A 20,102-nucleotide genomic window follows, 5' to 3' on the forward strand; every position below is an offset into this window, starting at 1 on the left:
TGAAAACCATATGGAACACAGTTCTTCTCAGTTAATTCCATGACACCTGGCTGGTTACACACTGGTTATTATGGTATAAAACTATCCCTGATACACTGACAAGGACAAATTGAATTGGAAGCTATTTAAGTAGAGTCTAAATTAGATTAAGTTTTTTTGTGCTGTAAAATGACCAACATATAGAATTTAAAAGGAAAAATCTCTTAATGTTGGTACAAAAGACCACAAAAGGGAGCCCAAAGGCCACAATGCCATTTTGACTTGAAAATACTCTATGCATGACTCTCCAATAGAATAAAATCCACTAAAAAAATAATCAAAGGTGGAAACTGTACAAGTCAGTCTGTTATGTCTGGTGAAATAAATGCTGATTAGTGAGACTACGAGACCAGAATTCATACTTCCCTGTCATTGACCACACTGGACCTTAAACAAACTTGAAAAAATGATTAATGTCTTGTGCTAGTTTCCTTCTCTGTCACACTGGGAAAGAAAATAAATATCCCCCAAACACCCTGACACTCACAGAAACATCTTCAAGAAAAAGGAGACTAGCAAAGGGGGTCTTTGAGAGCATGCTACACAAAGAGTGCAATGACGACATGGGTTATAAAACAGTACAAGGCAAGTTCAGCACTCTACAGGAGGCTTGGTGAGGTGCTGGACTTCTAACTGCAAGGTCAGTGGTTCACAACCACCAGCTGCTTCTTGGAAACTCTACACAGGGTTACTATATGTCGGAACCAACTTGATGGCATTTACAACAATAAGAGTTACCTTTATAAAAAGGGGGCAGGGGGTAAGAAACTCCTGATAAATGCAGAAAGCAAGACAGAATTAGAAAACCAGCATTTTGCAATCCTCAACATAATAATACTTCAGGGCATAATTATCAATAGATGATAAAACCCTTGGGTAAATGATTGCTGGGAAAAAAGAAAATTCATTCCATTTCTAAATATCACTCTACAGATTATATCCAGAGAAAAATGTCGCTTTACGGTGGAGTGCTTTGGTCTGGCCACCTCGTCCAGGTGATGGAACTTATCAGCAACAAGGTCCGACAAGCTGATGTCATCACATCACTTACATCAATGTTGCCAAAAACAACTTAAATCAGATTGAATCATGAGGACACAGTCAGACAAATCCAGAATGTGAGATGACTCCTCTGTTCTCGATAAAAGATTAAAGAGACAAAATAACTCAAATTCTGGATTGAAATTTGAATATGGACTGGACATTGGATGATATTTTGTTGTTGTTAAGTGCCGTCAAGTTGGTTCCGACCCATAACAACCCTGTACAGGGTTTTCGAGGTGCAGCTGGTGAGCTAAAACCACCAACCTTGTAGTTCAAACCGACTTTGCCATCCAGCGCATTAGCCTACAGCACCACTGGTGTAGTTAAAGTTTATAAATTGTTTTTTTTTTTAAAATGTCCTTAGTCTTACAAAAAGGAAGGCAAAAGAAGAATTGATACATTTGAATTGTGGTGTTGGTGAAGACTACTGATGCACTACCAGAAGGACAAACACGCCAGACTTAGAAGAAATCAAACTGAATGTACCTTAGAAATATGGAAGGTGAGGCTTCAGCTCACTTACTTTGGATGCATCATCGGGAAAGACTAAACATTAGAAAAGGACATCATGTTTGGTAAAGTAGAGGGTCAGCAAAAATGAGGGAAGCCCTCAATGAGGTCAACAAAAGCCACAAACATGGACTCAACCATACCAACGATGGTGAAGATGGCGCAAGATCAGGCAAGGTTTCCTTCTGTTATATAGCATACATAAGGTCGCCAAGAGTCAGAGCCGAACTGATGGCAGCCAACAACAAAACCTTAGAAGGTGTTTGCGAGAATATGGGAAACAGTCAGGATGATTGCAATTTCTGTTCGAATTATTCAGAAAAAGGGAGAGAAAACAAATGTAGAAAAATATCAACTGGTGAATCTCAGTGAAGGTACATATGGATGTTCATGAATCAATCACTGGCTCAAATTTACTGTGAATTTGGGAAACTGTACAATCCAAACTTGGGGCAAAGCAGTGATTGGCTGGAGAGGGACAGGGTCGGGAGCTGCTGGTTTTAATTCATGGTTTTTAGGGTTGCTCGACTTTAACCATGGTCATGTATTACTTTATATAATTTTCTAAAATTTATTAAAATACAATAAAACTGAACATGCCCAATAAAACAAGACGTTGTTACACGAAAACTGCCAAGCTGAGTCTAACTTCCTCAGTCTTCAACAGTTAAAATGAATCTATCACATCTGGAAGGTGTCTTGTTCTATACTGTGTGACATTCTAAAAGGTGTCATTAAGGCATAGGGACTGAAATAAACCTAGCTTGTTCCAGAAGTGCTTGCTAAAATCCTGAAATGAGACACATCTAGACGGAACAAGCACAATCACTGTTCTTTACTTAAATTCCTGGTTTACCAGGGAAAGCCCCTGTGAGCATGAACCTAAGCTGACAGGATCATGACTCAAGAAGGTCTCGTGGTACAGGAATACTGCTTAGGGTACTTGGCGGCTCCTAGAAATCCTTCTCCTCTCTGATGATTCAAGCGAATGTCAATGATGTAAGGAGAGGCACTTCGTCACAGGGAGGGACCATTATTTAAAGACAGTTGGGACCCCCAATGAGTCCCCTTCTATGCAGTAGTAGTCAAACTAGTTCCAACCTCCACTAGCAGTATTCCCTCCACCCTGTCACACCCAAGAAGCTTTGCTGCAGAATTGTTCAATCCTGTCACTAGTGACATTGGGAACCAGATCATGATCTATGATAGGGGCCGTCCTGTGTCATCTCTGGTCTCCACCCACTAGTCATTCTCTGTGGTGGGTACCATCCTGTGAACTATAGGATATTGAGTAGCATCTCTGGTCTCCACCCACTAGCCATTCTCTGTGGTGGGGCCATCCTGTGAACTATAGGATGTTGAGTAGCATCCCTGGTCTTTACCCACTAGTCATTTTCTGGGGGGAGGGGGGCATCCTGTGTAGTGTAGGGTGTTGAGCAGCATCCCTGGTCTCTACTCACTAGATGCCAGTAATACCCCAGGAGTTGTGACAAGCAAAAATGTCTGCAGACAGTGCCTTGGAGACAGTATCAAAGCCTAGCCATTTGCTTAAAGCAGTTGAGAAACCCTCCTCTATAAGCTCCCTAACTATAGCATCTGAAGGTTGTGTTGTTAGGAAGGCCTTCAGCTCGTGCATAAAGCGGGTCCCAGCCAGCTACAGTAATTATCACAAAAGAAAGCTGAACCTAAACCCAGGAAGCAGTGACAGCAAATCCAGCAGGATTCATTAGAAGCGTGAAGTATTCTGTTTGATTCCAATCAAGTGTTTGAACTTTGGTTCCTTTGGTTGATTGTTTAAGCAAACCTAGTGAATTCTAAAAGGCCAAGTCTATGACCAAGAACATAGTCCAGATTTGAGCACCTGGGCTCTTTGGAAACAGCTGTGCTGTCTAGTCCACACCCAGGGGACCACTGAGCAGTGTCTATTGAGGATCTGGCACTCATTGGTCTTTTCTAGAATGACTGTGGGACAATTTCATCCAATTCCCTAAGAAGCCCTGGCAAAGTATCTGGGGAAAAGATTTCTCTGGGTTCCTGGTCTGAGATCCCAAAGACCTTGGATCCAGTGGGGAGCCTTCTAGATAACCCTTGTCAAGCAGGCTATCCAGGCCCCCAGAGCAGGCCCTAGGGGAGAGGTGGTGGTGGTATGCCATCATGGAGTCGGTTCCGACTCACAGCGACCTTGTATAGGGGTTCCGAAGCTATAAATCTTTACAGGAGCAGAAAGCCTCATCTTTTTCCCATGGAGCAGCTGGTAGTTGTGAACTGCTGACCTTGAGGTTATCAGCCTAACTCATAGCCACTACACTACCAGAGCTCCTTTGAGGGAGGGGAGAACATAAAAAAAAGGCAGACCTGATGGGACCTGGCCTGCATAAAAGCCAAGCGAATGAGAGGCCCACTGACAAGGATCCCTCCCCACCACCAACCTATCAATATATGTTTGTTTAAAGAAAAAGAGGATGCAAGTTTGTGGGCTCAGCAAACATTTAGAGCTAATTTTGGCACCCAGCTCTTTATAGGAATGCTTTGTGGGTCTCTGCCCAAGCTGGAAACTCCAAGGGTAACTGACATGGGGTTATGATTTTAAAAGACAAGAAACACTGCTGTACCCTAGAGATGATCCAGCAGATATTAGCACTCTGGACATTCAAGGACACACCATCAACTTCTGGGGTTCTTCAAATGGAGGTCCCAAACTAGCAGTAACAGCATCCTGCAGGAACTTGTTTACCACTGCAATCTGCCTTTAACAAGCAGCCAGGGGATTCAGAGGCCTGTTCTACTTTGAGAGCCACTGAGATCTGTTGAAGGAGCGCTGGTGTTGTAAAGGTTAAAGAGTGGTTCGAAACCACCAGCCACTCCACAGGAGAGAGATAAGGCAGTCAGTCTTGTTTCCGTAAAGATGACAGCCTAGGAAACCCTATGGGGCAGTTCCACTCTGTCCTACAGGCTCACTGTGAGTTGGAGTTGACTGAACGGGAAGAGGTTTGGGTTTGGTTTTTTGTAAGGATAGATGGTAATTGAGGGACCACTGGTGCACTTTCTCCCAAAGCACCCCTAACCTCTTCTCTGACTCTTCCCTGTTTTGAGTCAACGTCAGCCAGGCAGCTGCTCCATCGGAAAGCCTCTCCCCCATTTCCAGGGCCACACTGGATCCTCTGCTCTGCCTTCCCAAAGATCCCTGGCTGCATCCTTCTCAATGTGCTTCCTTAAACTTAGTAGCACATCCCATGTAAACTATCATTCAGTTCACAATAAAAACATTAAAAAAACAAAACAAAAACAAAAACAAAAAAACACCTAGTAGAGACTAGAAGCAATTCCCAAGGCTGTCATACTGAAATAACCTTTAAACTTGGAACTGGGAGCATTCACCTTTCAGTTAAATAAAAGATTGACCCATAGAAAATCAACTGTCAAAAAAAAAAAAACCCTCAGTAGCACCATCTGCCAAGGACTGGTCCACCTCAGTGGACTGAAAATTTCTGACAGCCTGGACCACTTCTTAATTCACATTTGTCCCACATTCTGTCAGCAACTGTCCAGACACTCACCCACTCCGTGTCACCAGGCACTGCCGGAGCCCCAGTTTTCGGAAGATGTCCACCACCGTCTCCATGGGGGTGTGGTCTGTGACCGTGAAGGGGCTGAGGTTCAGGATGCGCCGCAGCTTCAGGGGGTGTGGGCTATTGGCTGGTAGCTCGGGGGGCTCCTCAGTGAAGTACATGATGGAATTGCTCACGATGCCTTCCTGCCTTTGTCTGGCATTTTCTAGATTAAGGTCAGCAAGAACAATTAAGTCACATGAAAACCCTTTCCTAGCAACTCCCCCTCCACCCAGCCACCCATACCCACACATGCACATGCATGTCTTCCCTCCACCAGCATCCCAGAATCCCACAGAAAAGGAGTTCAGAGAACAAACTACACATTCTTAATGAGGGGCTTCAGCCAAACATCTGGGAAATTCACATCTCTTTGGAGCTACTGCCGTGCCAAGGTCCCCCTGCTGGGACTGGATCATTCCCTCCAAAGGTTGGGTTTGGGCTTGCTCAAGATGGCTCCTGTGAGGGAATTCACGGCTTCATTCCTGGACGCCAGGACACCCAAATGACCCAGGGCCCTCCATGCTTTCTTTCCTAAGACACCCTTACCTCATCATAGCCTCAAGTTTGATAGGACAGGGCCCTCCCTTAGCTGCCTAATGGCTTTAAGACATTGTTTTCACAAACGAACTCCTAACTGGCCCAAACAGCACTATGAATGCAAGAAGAATAAGGCAGCCTCACAGCCCAGAAACACATCTCAGTCCTAAATAGGACTATGGGGACCAAAGAAATAGCCCTAGAAAAACCGCTTTTTTCCTGAAAAGTAGGCCATTTTGTGGATTTCTCAAGAAAGATAGTAAAACTGTTATGGTAACAATTAGCCTATTTCTGTCTGTACAGAAGGCCATGTGAAAGAAAGCTGAGGAAAAGTAGGGTAACAGGAACTCATTAGAAATACAGCTTAACACAGTGCTAGAAATCCAGGCTATTTTAAGTCACACATGAAATAAATCCACCGGTCTCAAGATATTTCTCCAAGGCGATTTTCCTTCTGTTGGAATTTTAATCTTTCTTTTGGTTCATGGGAAAAGGTTAGGGGAAAATGTACAGCGAGGCTTGCCTTAAAATGGATCCTGGTTTCTAGAAGGCATTTTTTGCCTTCTCAAAGGCAACTATTCACCTATATTGTTCTTTCAAAAATAAAATGCTCATGGCCTCCTCCGAGGCCATTTCTTGCAAGAAAGCAGTCTAATGGAAAACTGGCAGCATTTGGGGTCAGGCGGAGTCTAAAAAAGGGCCTCTGTTTAAAAAAGGAACCGAGGGCCCGCTGGGCAAATGCCTACACATTATGTGGGTCAGGTTAAATAGAGCTACATCAAACGGGATGTGATTCAGCCCCAGATACAAGCGACACTCGTGCACAACATGTTTTCAAAGGTAGATGCTGCATGATACCCATCGCACGCGCCTTTCTGAAATCAAGATGTTTCCGTCCTTAGGCAGGAGAGCCAGGAGGCAGCAGTCAACACAGACTAGTTTGCTCATATTCCTAGACTGATTGATTTCCTAAAAATCCCACAGAGCAGGAATTCCATCCATTTCAGCAATCAGCTTGGATGAGTCACAAACCCCAATCCAGAACTGATCACACGGATTTGCTGAAACCCTTACAAAACCATATACAATTTAGTGACTTGTTGACCTGCTTGTCAAAATAAACAGCAAGCTTATGTTTCCTCTAGATCTAATGATGGGGTCTGAAGTGCTAACAGCAGCTAACTCAGTGAACTCTTACTCATCAGCGCAAGCCCAGCGCCTGGACAATGTCTAGCACAGATATCGGCCAGACTCATTCATGAATCAATACATCAACAAGTGAATGAATGAATGAGTAGGTCTACTAAATGTCAGCATGTCTGGTTCAGCCTATGAACAAAGCCTGTTTCATGTGGAACAAAGACTATTTCACAGAGAATGAATTAAGAAGGAAAGTCTAAGTAAGGGCCACAAGGATCAATCTGCTAGAGGGGCAACTATTACTCCCTCCAAAGGGCTCTGCTAGGCCAATATGGTACTCTATTATAGAGACTTATCTTACAGCTTCAAATATCAAGGGTGGAGATGCTAGCTACTGGTCTAAAAATGGAAAGTGTTAAAAGAATCAGAAAGCAAGTTCTTTGCATCCCTCTTACTAGGGTGAATTATCCATCTACTATCACTTTGAGCCAGAAATATTTATCTACCACCAAAATGCCTGTAATAAGACATGAGAATGTAATTCCACAGAAAGCAGAGACTGTCTACTGCCACTGTTGTATTCTCACTCCCTATAACAGAACTAGGAGTCCCTAGGTGGCACAAATAGTAAAGCACTCAACTATTAGCCAAAAAATCAGTGGTACAAACCCACCCAAAAGCACCTCGAGAAGAAAGACCTAGTGATCTGCTCCAGCAAAGATGACAGCCTTGAAAATCCTATGGGGCAGTTCTATTGTCATATGGGGTTGTTATGAGTCAGAATCGACTCAAATTGCACCCAACAACAATAGGCCCCTGGTGGTGCAAACGATTAGGTGCTCAACCGCTAGCCAAAATGTTGGCGGTTCAAATCCACCCAGAAGAACCTTGGGGATAGGCCTGGCATCTGTTTCCAAAAGGTCACAGCCTTGAAAACCCTGGGAAGCCATGAGTTGGAGGTTACTTGATAGCAAGTAACAACACCAACAACAGAGTACTGGTACATGATGAATGCTCCAAAAAGGAGAAAGCAACTACCTACCAAAGAAGAGACACAAACCCCAAGAGTTCTTGGGAGCTATGCTGCAAAAGAAACCAGAAATATAGCCCGAAATGTACATTTTAAAAGATCTAGAAGACAGGAAGGAAATGTATCCTTATTAATAAATGAATTATTAATCAGGACTTCTTGGAAATGTGGGTCAAAATTTTTATTTTTCCTTTTGCTTCATATTTCTACAATATTCTGTGTATATGTATAACTTATAAAAAATCCAATGAATTTCAGTTTTAAATGGTAAGTTGTGAAACTGCTTTAAAATTTGTCTTTAATGTAGAGGTTTATTGTATCTTCTACTAGAACTAGGATCTGTGTCTATAATTCAATGAGAGTAAGATACATTTAATGAATGAAACAAGTATAAATTGCTACAATTTGATGAACTTGACCTATACTTTTAGATGTAGTAATTCAAAATACCAACTGAGAGGGAAGGAGTCTTCACATCAAGGATCAAACATATCCCTTCTGTACACAGGGTTGATAGGAATGAGCAACTTAGAGACTGGGTACCTAAAATTGGGGGACTGGGACAATAAAGGCATGAAGTGGCTGGCTTACAAGTTTTCAAGAAGGAGTTTAGTTTCAGAGTGTGGGGGAAGGTAGAATCCCTACTGAATAGTTTTCGTCTTGTCTAGACGGGCCTGGTAAAAGGAGATGGGGATAAGATTCTTATGATTCGATAGTGAGTAACTGTTATCATGACTAATTACAATTGTCACAACCATAAAGGTAGAAGTTTTGTAACATAAAAGGGGGAGTAGTTAATCTTACATTCAGGAACAGAGGACCCTAGGACCATCAAGGTAGAACACGAGCAGAATGTGGGACCCTATCCAGAGAAGCAATGACAACAGAGATGGAGGCAGACATGATGACATCAAGAGATAGAGCAGCTGAGGACTCTACACTCATGGAAAAAGAAAGGCTGTGTGCTGGTGGCCAGGAGGCAGGCTTGCAGAATGTGCCCTTGGGTTGTTTAAATTATTATATATTCATGAGTGTTTTTATATACATCAAAAAAACAAAACAAAACAAAACAAAAAACAGAGGGAATAGAAGCAAATACTGTTGAATGGTGATGCATGGAGGGGATTGTAATCATTTGCAATGATACGAAATACGATAGGATGAGTGCAAAACTGATGTTCTCCCATGTAAATTATCACTCAATGCACAATAAAAGCTTTAAAATAAAAATAAATTTTAAAATATTATGTTAAAGAAAAAAGGACATTCTTTCATGACAAGTTATAGTTTGGTAAGGCCTAGAGAAGTCCTTCTACGTAGTATAACATCCCAGACAAGAAGTCAAAGCTAATAGCACTGTTCTCGGTGGCCTATTCCAATACTGAACAGCCTGCCAAGGCACAAACTCCTTCATCCCTAGTCTAAAAATCTGTGCTACAGATCACACACCCCTCTTCTTGTTCTGACCTAGATGAAGATCTCTTTCTGCAAGGAAGCACCGTCCACCAGATGACTCCAATGAGAGTTCTCTAATTCTGCCCTATACTCTACCTTTCCATCCCTTTAATCAGCTCTGTGGCTTCCCACCGAGTCCCCTCAGACTCCTCACTTGCTTAATTGTGCAATTCAAGAGAAGAAGTGTCTGGCTGTGCCAAGTGTAGGAAAAGCTTCATATGAGCAAACAGCCATGAGACGCAAAGTCTCCTAGTCCGGGGACTTGAACAGCCCCATGTGTTAATCTGCAATGATGGTGTTGGTGTTCCAGAGATGGATTGAAAAAGAAAATAAAACCATTTTGGGTTCAGTGTGAGCAGATGCTACAGTTTTACGCATGATGAATAAGAAAAAAAGCCTTCTTAACCTCATTTTTCATTGTTTTCTTGTCCAAACTATCCTGAAGACTTGCACTGTCCTATGCCCCTGAAAATGAACTTGGCATGGAATAACTAAATGAGAATGGTTATCTTTTGATATTCACCAAAGGAGCACCACAATACAGAACATAAATATGGAGATTATTCTATTTTCATAGATCAGGCAAACAGTTTCCCTGATAGCTCAGAGTTAAAACTTCTTGCCTTCCCACAAACCACGCAGCCCCATAGCAGCTCCTCTATTATTATCGGCTGATTGAAAGCATATAGATATTATTTACACTGCATGTTGCCTCTCCAGGCATTCCAAACATAGCTTCTAGGAGAATGCTCCATGGGCAAGTTGAAATTTATTCTCTCACCGGTTGATGACAATTACTGCTTCCCACTTGATTACAGTAATGGGCTGCAGTGAAATTAGTAAGCTCTCTCTTAGCAGGTGTGCTGAGAGTCACACAATAGGTAATGCATGCCTTGACATTTATTATGTTCATTTAAAAAATTTTCAACCTTTGCTTAAAAGATTTTAGGGAGTGAATAAATTTTCTAAAGGCTGCTGATTAAATTATTTTAAAACAAACCCAACCCTACTTATATACAACTTTTACAAGAACCTCATTATTGACAGAAGAACGGACACATCTGAATTCTGGTGTCGACAAAGAATATCGAATACACCGTGGACTGCCAAAAGAAGGAATAAATCTGCTTTGGAAGTACAGCCAGAAGGTTCCTTACAAGTGAGAACTTGGTCTCGCTTACTTTGGACAAATCATCAAGAGGGACCAGTCCCTGGAGAAGGACTGCATGCTTGGTGCCGTACAGAGCCAGCAAAAAAGAGGAAGCCCTTCACTGAGATGGACTGACACCGTGCGGCAACAATGCGCTCACACACACCTACTATTGTGAGGGTGATACTGGACCAGGCAATGTTTCATTCTGTTACAGATGTCGGAATGGACTCAACAATGCCTATCAGCAATCTCTACGGGCACAAATCACCAGGTCTTTTCTTCGGGTGGGTTCGAATCTCTGACCTTCCTGGCCAGCACTATCAGGGCTCCTGAGGGTAATTTAAAGATAGTCAAAAATCTACTTTACATTAGGAAGTGGTATTTTAGATTCAAAAGAAAAGCCTTAGAAACAGACAGCCCAGAGCAAGGATAAACAGTCACCTGACCCTGGTGCGTTCCTGGTGGGAGATTCTGCCATCACATGGGAGATTCCCACTGGCAAGCTGCATGACACTGTGGCAATCTCAGGGCCCATGAGTTATCATGAGACCTCACCTACATGGGTGCACTCCTGCAACATCAGTGGGAAATACCAACAGCCACCTCCAGAAATCACTGCTCTTCTTATCAAGAGCTTGCAACAACCCTCAGATGCAGGCCTCTGGCCCCCAGCCCTGGTTTCTGAAATCCTACCTTTTACTGTCCGCTTCCAACACATTGTCCCACTGTGTGGGGGCTTGCTTCTCTGAGCCTCATCCCCACCCCGTCTATGGGGTGCCCTACTTGGGTTCTCATCCCAAATCAATAGCTGCCCCTCAGTACAAGTGACTTCGGTTAGACTTCAAAAGGAAAAGCCATCCCTCAGAACTGACTTCCAGCTACAGAGTCTGCTCATGATCCCAGATGGGCCTCTACCTGGTGGAAGTGGGTGCCAGTGGCATGGAGTTAGGTCTCTGAGGCAGAACCCTCACACTCACGGTGGCTTAGCTCACAAGCACTTTTGAAAGCAATGGGGCTCTGGCAGGCCCAGGCTCTCGCACTTCTCTTCCCTCAAAAGACAGCAGCCAGCCTCCTCACAGAGTGGGACCAAGGCTTGACTTTAAACCCTCATGTGTCACAGGTTTCACAGTGTGGAAACCAGAAGCCACATTAGCATTAAGGAGAGCTTTATGAGAAATGAAGAGTCTCAGGCCTCACCCCCGCCTTCTACCTCAAAACCTGCATTAGAACCAGGTCTCCAGGGGATACAGCCACTAACACCTGAGTGGCCCAGGCTTCGAGGCTGCTGGCCTTGTTTACATTCTCTAGAACTGCCTGGAGAATTGGGGTGTACCAAAGTTGTCCCTCTTTACTCACTTATGGCAAGGATCAGTTCTCTCCTCTGGGCAAACCCGATGAGGCGCTCGGAGTCTCTGGAGACCACCACTGGGAAGCCATTGTAGTCAGTCTCCTTGATGAGCGTCTCCACGTCCTCGACAGTCATGCTGTCCTGTGTGAGCACAGACAGTGGTGGCTCCCCACGCCGGGGCCGCATGACATCAGTGGCCAGTGTGCGGTGAGTGAATTCATCCTTCACATCCAGAAATGGGTACCCATTGAGGTGGATGTGTGCCTCGTAGATACCTTCTTTCCCAAAGGCATCGGCCACCCACTTACTGGTCACAGCTGCTGCCATTAGGGGCACAATGTACTCAAGACCACCCGTTAGCTCAAACATGATGACCACCAATGACACCGTCATCCTGGTGACTCCTCCTGCAAAGGGACAGAGGAGTAAAATCTCTGAGCTCATCCTCCGACCATTCTGAGATCACAGACTTTGGAGACTGAGGAGGGGGCTATAAATCTACCCCTTACTGCTCCACCCTGGACCTCTGGAACAAGCCAGAGTCTGTAAAGTGGGACCTTCTACCAAACCCAAGCCAACCTCATTGCCAACAAGTCGACTTCAACTCATGGCCACTCTGTGACCTCATGTGTTACAGAGTAGAGAACTGCCCCACAGGGTTTCCTTAACTGTCAGCTTTACAGAAGCAGACTGCCAGCTCTTTCTTCCATGGTGCCTCTGCGTGGGTTTGAGCTGCCAACCTTTTGGTTAGTTGTTGTTGTCAAGTGTTGTCGAGTCCAACTCATAGGGACCCTGAATAGGGTTTCCAAGGGGCATCTGGTGGGTTTGAACCACCAACCTTGCAATCCAGTGCTTTGGTTAGTAGTTAAGTATAAAGTGTGCATCACCCATGGGCTGGTCTTCCACCAAGGAGCTCCAAATTCCATCCAACTAGGTGGCCTGGGGAGTCCTGGTGGGACGCTGTGGGTTAAAGTGCTGGACTGAAAAGTCGTTTGAACCGCCGATCTTGCGGTTCAAGCTCACCAGTCACTCCTTGGAAACGCTATACAGGGTCACTATGGGTTGAAAGCGACTTGATGGCACGTCACAACAACAGGTGGCCTGGCTCTACTGTGAGATCCCAGATGTTGATTCATCCAGGGCATCGCTCTGTGCTTTTTGGTGAGTAGCTGCTTCAGGGGTTGGGTAGATTTCTAACTCAGCATGTGGGGCTCCCCTCCAGACACCTATAAGCTGGTCAATCAAAGCAGCCCTTAGGGCTACAGAAAGCTGACACACCCAGCCTTCTTGGCAGGGTCCTGGTGTTCCATGATAGGGCCAGGGGGAAGAGAGTCAGTCCCGGACTCCAACCTTTCAGCGTGGTTCAAGAAGGGCTTCTCCATCTTGACACTAGAGCCATTTGGGGCCAGAACAGGGTGGTGGGAGGGCGTTCCTGTGCACTGTAGGATGTTTCCCAGCCACCCACTAGATCTCAGTCGCATACCCAGTGCCAGCTGTGACACTAGTCGTTGAAATGTTCTAGATGAGAGCCTCTGTTCTAGATGGCACACCAGATGTCGGTACCCCCATCAGCCTGGGTCCCCAAATGACTGGGTGGAGACAAGCCTTACATTGTATTCTACATGTGCACCACGGACAGAAACTTAGCTTTTGGGGCTCTAAGGCATTGAGGCTCAGGGGCTCACCTGTTACACAGCACCTGTGGGCGCCCCTGCCTGCCCTCTAAGCCAGACCAAACTCCTTAGTCTGGCCCATGTCAACTTTCCATGCATGCCCCCACAACCCCACCTGGGGTTATACCTAGGCAAGCAGCAGCTCCCACCATTGCGTAGAGCCCCGGGGTGACGCAGTCTGCTCCAGGCCGGCACCAGTTCCGGAAGATGATCCAGTCATGGTGGTGGTAAGCAAGCTGTTCCACGCCAATGCCCACCATCCTGCCAGCCATTGCCCCCACTGCCATGCTGGGGATGAAGAGGCCCGACGGGATCTTGAGGGGCACACACAGAGAAAAGTGATGTGAGAGAAGGGATCCCGGTGCCCACTTCACAAACCCCAGCAAACATGGTCCCTGACAAGCTGGCACAGCAAGGCATCTTCATAGCTCACCTGCTCAGGCCAGCTGGTGCTCCCTGCTGGGCCAGCTGGGCAAACTGGGAGTTGGGGAAAAACCATTCTACATTTTCATTTCCTTGCCTTCAAGAGCTGGCCCAATATGCCCACTGTGGATTAAAGGACCATAAACCCTACTGCAAATCACATTCAGAAGGAGCTTGTCACTTGGGAGACTCGCCACTTCCTCTCTCTCCCCCTTGTTCAGGTCACCTTTGGAAATAAAATGTGGAGCCACAGCAGGAGAATGGAGGAGGAGGGCCTTCTAGGGTTCCCAGGTCAAATCTAGATACTGACAACAACATCACAGCTGCCACGGATGCTTGTCTAAGGGCTTAGGTGGTTGTGGTTTGTGGCCGCTGAGTTGTTTCTGACTTAGGGCCACCCAGGTGCTGACTGCCCTCTTAATGGAGGTGGGCACTTCTCTCAGAGAGGGGAGGGAGGCAGCTCCCTCTTCCTAGCAAACCCACTTTCCTAAAAGTGTTCTGAACATTTTAGAGGTAGCTTAGAGGCCGCATAGGAAATAGAAGATGTCAACAAAAAGCTATCAGTGGTAGCGTGTTTGATATTTTGCTGCATGCAAAAACATGTTAAGGAACCCTGGCGGTGCAACAGTTAAACATGTGGTTGCTATCCAAAAAGTCGGCAGTTTGAAATCAACAGTAGCTGCAAGGGAGAAAGCCCTAGAAATCTACTCCCATACAATTACAGCCCAGGAAACTCAGTGGGACAGTTCGACTCCATCACATAGGTCACTATGAGTCAGAATCAACCTGACAGCACCCAACAGCCACTGCCATCTTAGTCTACTGACTGGTCATCTTTGTGCCAGATCACATGTCACTGAAATGTCATGAGAGCAGTAATAGCTCCATTTATACCTAACCTAGACAGGCACCTATTTGAGAATGGAAGCCGGCTTTTCACCTAATTGTGGAAGTTAAGTCTGTATCTTTGTATGTGATGTCTAGAGTTTGAGACGATCCTTAGGAAATTGCCTTTCAGAGCTGCCCCTTCTCCCACAGCTGTTGAATCCCCTCTTGAGAACAGATGTTCCCTCCATGAGCGAGACCAGAACTGAATGATGCCCAGCTACCACTACTGAACATCTTGATCAAAGATGCTATAGAAGAATCCCGATCACAAGGGGGGAAATGAAGAACAGAATTTCAATTTCTCATGGACTCCTAGAGTCATGAAGGTTGGATGAACCCTTGAAACTACTGCCCTGGGATATTCTTTAAATCTTAAACCAAAATTAGCTCCTGAAGTCTTAAACCAATCAATTGTTGTTGTTGTTATGTGCAGTGGAGTTGGTTCCGACTCATAGTGACCCTGTACAGGGTTTCCAAGGCTGTAAATCTTTATGGGAGCAGAAAGCCTCATCTTTCTCCCACAGAACAGCTGGCAGTTTCGAACTGCTGACCCTGAGGATAGCAGCCCGATTCGTAACCACTAGCTAGCTACCAGAGCTCCTTGCAATAGTTTAACTTAAAACTAGTAGAGACTGTATGCCTTGAGCACCAGGCTCTTTTGAGAACTATCTATATGGTTCACATTGACACTAGCCACTTGAAAGACTTCAACAGAAACCTTAGGGGGCAGTGAACGTATATTAATGGGGGAAGAATGCCTCAGAAAAGGGGGGAAGAAAGTTCACACAACTCAAAGACTGTAATCAATATCATTAAATGTCACATGCAGAAACTGTTGAAACTGATGTCTGTTTTGTTGTATATACTCTTGGCAACCCAATAAATGAAAGCATATTAAATGAATAACTCATTAACCTCAGAAACGTCCAAAAGATGCTGTTAGCATCTTCTATGGACACAAAAATGACACCCTCTGCTAGGAGCTGACAGACCAAAGAGGCAGCTGATACATAAAATCTACTGGTCCTAGTTTTTACAGCAAACGTTCAGGTTTGCATTTGACTACTACACACTCAGGTATAGTTTCTTAAACTTTTTATAAAGCAATAGTAGTAATGGGAACCCACAAGGCCCGAGGGGGCTGGTCACGTACTGCTTCTGGTCATACTGTGGCCACACGAGTAAGTCAGTGAGTTTTGTGAAAACTCATAATGCTGTTTGCACAGCTTGATGAAGGATCGACTCAAATAAGTTGTGTCCAAAAAATAAATAAATAACACTACTCTCAATAGTCAAAAGGTCCATTAACTGATGAATGTATCAAGAATATGTGGTCCAGCCATATACTGGAATATTACACAACCATCAAAAGGAATAAAGTACTATGACATTCTACAGCATGTGTGGACCTAGAAGACTTTATGCTGAGTAAAAGAAATCAGACATTAAGGAACAAGTACTGTGGGATCTCAATTATAAGACAGATTTAGAATAGGCAAATGCATACAGACAGAACGTCTATTAGTGGTGGCCAGGGCTTGAGGAAGAGGAAATGGGGAGTAACTCTAATGGGTATGTGCTTTGGGGTGATGAAAATGTTCTACAACTAGACAGAGCCGAGGTCTGCATAGCATTGTGAATGTCCTCAACGCCACTGTATTGTTCACTTTAAAATGGTTATATTTCTGTTAAGTTCATTTTACTTCAGTTTTTTATAATGTTATAACATAATGTCACCTTCTATAAGAAACACTTTCAAAGAGCGTCTGGACCGATTTAGCACAGTGTCCACCCATACAAATTGAAAAAGGAGCTGTCCTTTTGCTGGCTTCAGTAACAAGAACCACAAACGCTAAGGAGGCCACTCCCCATGCAGGGAGAACAAGGGCTGGAGCCCATGTGGAGCCCAGCCTGGCAGCTCTGTGCATAAGCATCTTCTCCCAGGAGCCACTGCCCATCCGGGGCCAGCGGTGTTTGGGGTCTGCATCCCTGGACTTAGCACAGTACCTAGGATGCAGCTGAGGCTCAAGACATGTCTGCTGATCCAAATCTGGCCTCTTCCCACTGCCTGGCACCACTCAGCTGGTGGTGAACCCTGTTTACCACTTGCCAGGAGAGAGTGCTGAAGTGGTTTGGATTCCTGCTCTACCATCTACAAGCTGCGGGTCTGAGTAAGCCACTTCAGCTCTCGGAGCCTTTCCTTCCTACCTTGTACAATGGGATTAAGATTTCTATTTCGCAGGCTTATTGTGACAAGTAGAAGAAATCAAGGAGCTCAAGGGGTCTGGAGCAGGAGAAAGTGCTATCCTGGTCAGCTCCCCTTGTCTGCCCATCAATTTCTTTTTGGAGAATAGTTTACCATGCCCAGCAGGACACAGGTCCCCCCGATCTCCGTCTCCTCACTAACCTTCATGCCAAAGGTGAATATGGTAATGACGATTTTGAAGACAAGCGCCAGGGCCAGCTGCCACATGGCTGTGTACACCCCGATCCCAGCTGGCCGGTCAGGAATGTCGTCCACAGGCCTGGTCATGTTGGGGTCGTTGATGTAGTCACATAGCTGAGAGGACTCCAGCGCACCACAGTCATTGAACAGCTCGGAGATGAGCTCGCTGGTGCTCTGGCGTGTGTAGGGGTTGGGGTAGGCAATGATGGCAGTGATGGCGGTGACCACAATGACCTCCAGCACTGGGTACTTTCCCAGCTTGGTGGTTTTGCGCCTCCGGCACCAGGCAATATTACAGCGGATAAAGAGGGTTCCCCACAAGCCCCCAAAGACTCCCAGCAAAATGAAGGGGAAGAGTTCGGCCATGTACCAGGGGGTGTGATATTCTACATAGAAGAGCACTAGACGGCTGTTGCCAAAGGGGTTGATGGATCGAAGCGTGAAGGCTGCCACCAGGGCTGCAAAAAACGACCGCCACAAGGTCTTCAAAGGAAAGTAGTAACTGACCTGGAAAAAGAGATAGAGCATGAGACTCTGAGGCCAGGCCCCACTGGTCAGCTAGCCATGGTACCAAAGACACACTCTAAGACTAAACGGTAGTGGAAATCACTTCATCAATATAGGGTTATTTCTGACTGAAATGCATCTATAAAAATAGTTAAAAGACTCTGTGTCTAAAATGGAATGGTTATGAACCAAGGTGTGTTTGAGTTATTATGAAAGAGAAATTAAAGTATTAATCATAATTTTGTTTATGGCACAGGTGGTGGGGGTTGTTATGTGCCGTGGAGTCGGCTCTAACTCATACTGACCCTGTACAGGGTTTCTAAGGCTATTAATCTTTACAGGAGCAGAAAGTCTCATCTTTCTTCTGCGTAACAGCTGGTAGTTTCAAACTGCTGACCTTGAAGTCAACTTTTAACCACTACGCTACCCGAGAGCCTCCTAAAAGCACAGGAGCCTCTTAAATGTGTTATTAAAACAAAAATGACATGCCTTTTGAGTCTACAGACAACAAAATAGATTAGGGGTGGGCAAACCACCAACAGTGATCCACCAAAAGTTTTTGAGTGATCCACAAGCTAAGGATGGCTTTTAGAATTTTAAATAATTTTTAAAATATACAGAATAGAGGCGGGGCTTGATGGCGGCTAGGGTGAAGGTTATAGTGAAGGTCACCGTCAGCAATAACTCAGAATTCTAGGCAAAAAAGAGGCAAGACAGAGCTCCAAAACTCAGACCCACAGAGATAGGAATAGTTTAAAGGTTTGAAGGCTTATAGCCTGTGGAATTTGGAGCTGAGGTGGGAAATTGCGTACTTTTGAATCTGACAGCCAGGCTTGGAGGCCTGAGCCCACATCCTGGGCAAGACCAAGCGGCGGGACGAAACAGGGGCCTCAGATATGCCACGGAAACACGCCACGGGAATCTTGGGGGAAAAAAAGGTGCACAGTATACTTTGCTGATTTTGTGTGGTTCCGATTTTATTCTTTTCTTCCGTGTTGGGTAATAGGTAGCTCACTGTTTGCCCACCTCCATTCAGGTGAATAGAGGTAGGGGCTTAGCTGAGAGGCCATGCCCTCACCACTGGTGGTTTCTTCTGCCAGGAACCCACACACTCAGCCCAAGCTGAGACGCGGATTTGGTCTGCCTTTTTTCACTGGTTTGAGAGGGGTCCAGACGTAGTGCTGTGGGTTAAGGCACCACATGGCAAGTTCTTTTGAACAGCAAGGTCGGTGGTTCAAGCTCACCAACCACACTCCTCGGAAACCCTATACGGGAGACGCGGATGTGAATCCTATTTGGTCGGCTTTTTTTCACTGGTTTGAGAGGTGTCCCGGCGTAGCACTGTGGGTTAAGGCACCACTGCAAAGTCTTTTGAACTGCAAGGTCAGTGGTTCAAGCTCACCAGCCGCTCCTCGGAAACCCTATACGGGAGACGCGGATGTGCATCCTAGTTGGTCTGCCTTTTTTCACTGATTTGACAGGGATCCTGGTGTAGCACTGTGGGTTAAGGTGCCACACTGCAAATTCTTTCGAACTGCAAAGTCAGTGGTTCAAGTTCCCCAGCCACTCCTTGTAAACCCTATACGGAAGACGCGGATGTGCATCCTGTTTGGTCTGCCTTTTTTCACTGGTTTGAGAAGGGTCCTGGTGTAGTGCTGTGGGTTAAGGTGCCACACTTAAAATTTGCAAGGCACACTGCAAATTCTTTTGAACTGCAAGGTCGGTGGTTCAAGCTCACCAACCGCTCCACGGAAACCCTATATGGGAGACGCGGATGTGCGTCTTATTTGGTAGGCTTTTTTTCACTGGTGTGAGAGGCACCCCGGCATAGTGCTGTGGGTTAAGGTGCCGCACTGCAAAGCCTTTGGAACTGCAATGTTGGTGGTTCAAGCTCACCAGCTGCTCCTCAGAAACCCTATACGAGAGACGCGGCTGTGCGTCTGATTTGATCTGCTTTTTTTTACTGGTTTGAGAGGAGTCCCGGCATAGCACTGTGGGTTAAGGTGCCACACTGCAAAGCCTTTTGAATTGCAAGGTCGGTGGTTCAAGCTCACCAGCCGCTCCTCGGAGACCCTATACAGGGTCACTATGGGTTGGAATTGACTCGACAGCACCTAACAACAAGGAGAGGAGGGCAGAAGTGACTGAAAGAGAGTTAAGACATTAAAGACATATTAAGCTACAGATTTTTATTTTTTATTTTTTCTTCTTCTTCTTCTTCTGCCTCTTTTTCTTCTCCACCCCACTCTCCCTTTTTTGTGATTAGAGACAGCTGTATTTAGTCTTGTTTTTGCTGGT

At 45.4% G+C, this 20,102-nt stretch overlaps 1 protein-coding gene across 3 annotated transcripts in view; it reads right to left on the bottom strand.

Annotated features, from left to right (window-relative positions):
- CLCN4 (chloride channel, voltage-sensitive 4) overlaps nucleotides 1-20,102 on the bottom strand; it is a 70,037-nt gene that overhangs the window by 4,291 nt on the left and 45,644 nt on the right. For all 3 annotated transcript variants that reach the window (XM_006835642.1, XM_006835643.1, XM_006835644.1), the window contains 4 exons: nucleotides 17,259-17,804; nucleotides 13,668-13,854; nucleotides 11,876-12,274; nucleotides 5,151-5,367 (listed from right to left, as the gene is read on the bottom strand). In XM_006835642.1, the coding sequence (XP_006835705.1) occupies nucleotides 5,151-5,367; nucleotides 11,876-12,274; nucleotides 13,668-13,854; nucleotides 17,259-17,804 (1,349 nt within the window). The remainder of the gene's footprint in view (nucleotides 1-5,150; nucleotides 5,368-11,875; nucleotides 12,275-13,667; nucleotides 13,855-17,258; nucleotides 17,805-20,102) is intronic.

This window comes from Chrysochloris asiatica, unplaced genomic scaffold (assembly GCF_000296735.1).
Source record: "Chrysochloris asiatica unplaced genomic scaffold, ChrAsi1.0 scaffold00018, whole genome shotgun sequence".
Taxonomy (NCBI): Eukaryota; Metazoa; Chordata; class Mammalia; order Afrosoricida; family Chrysochloridae; genus Chrysochloris; species Chrysochloris asiatica.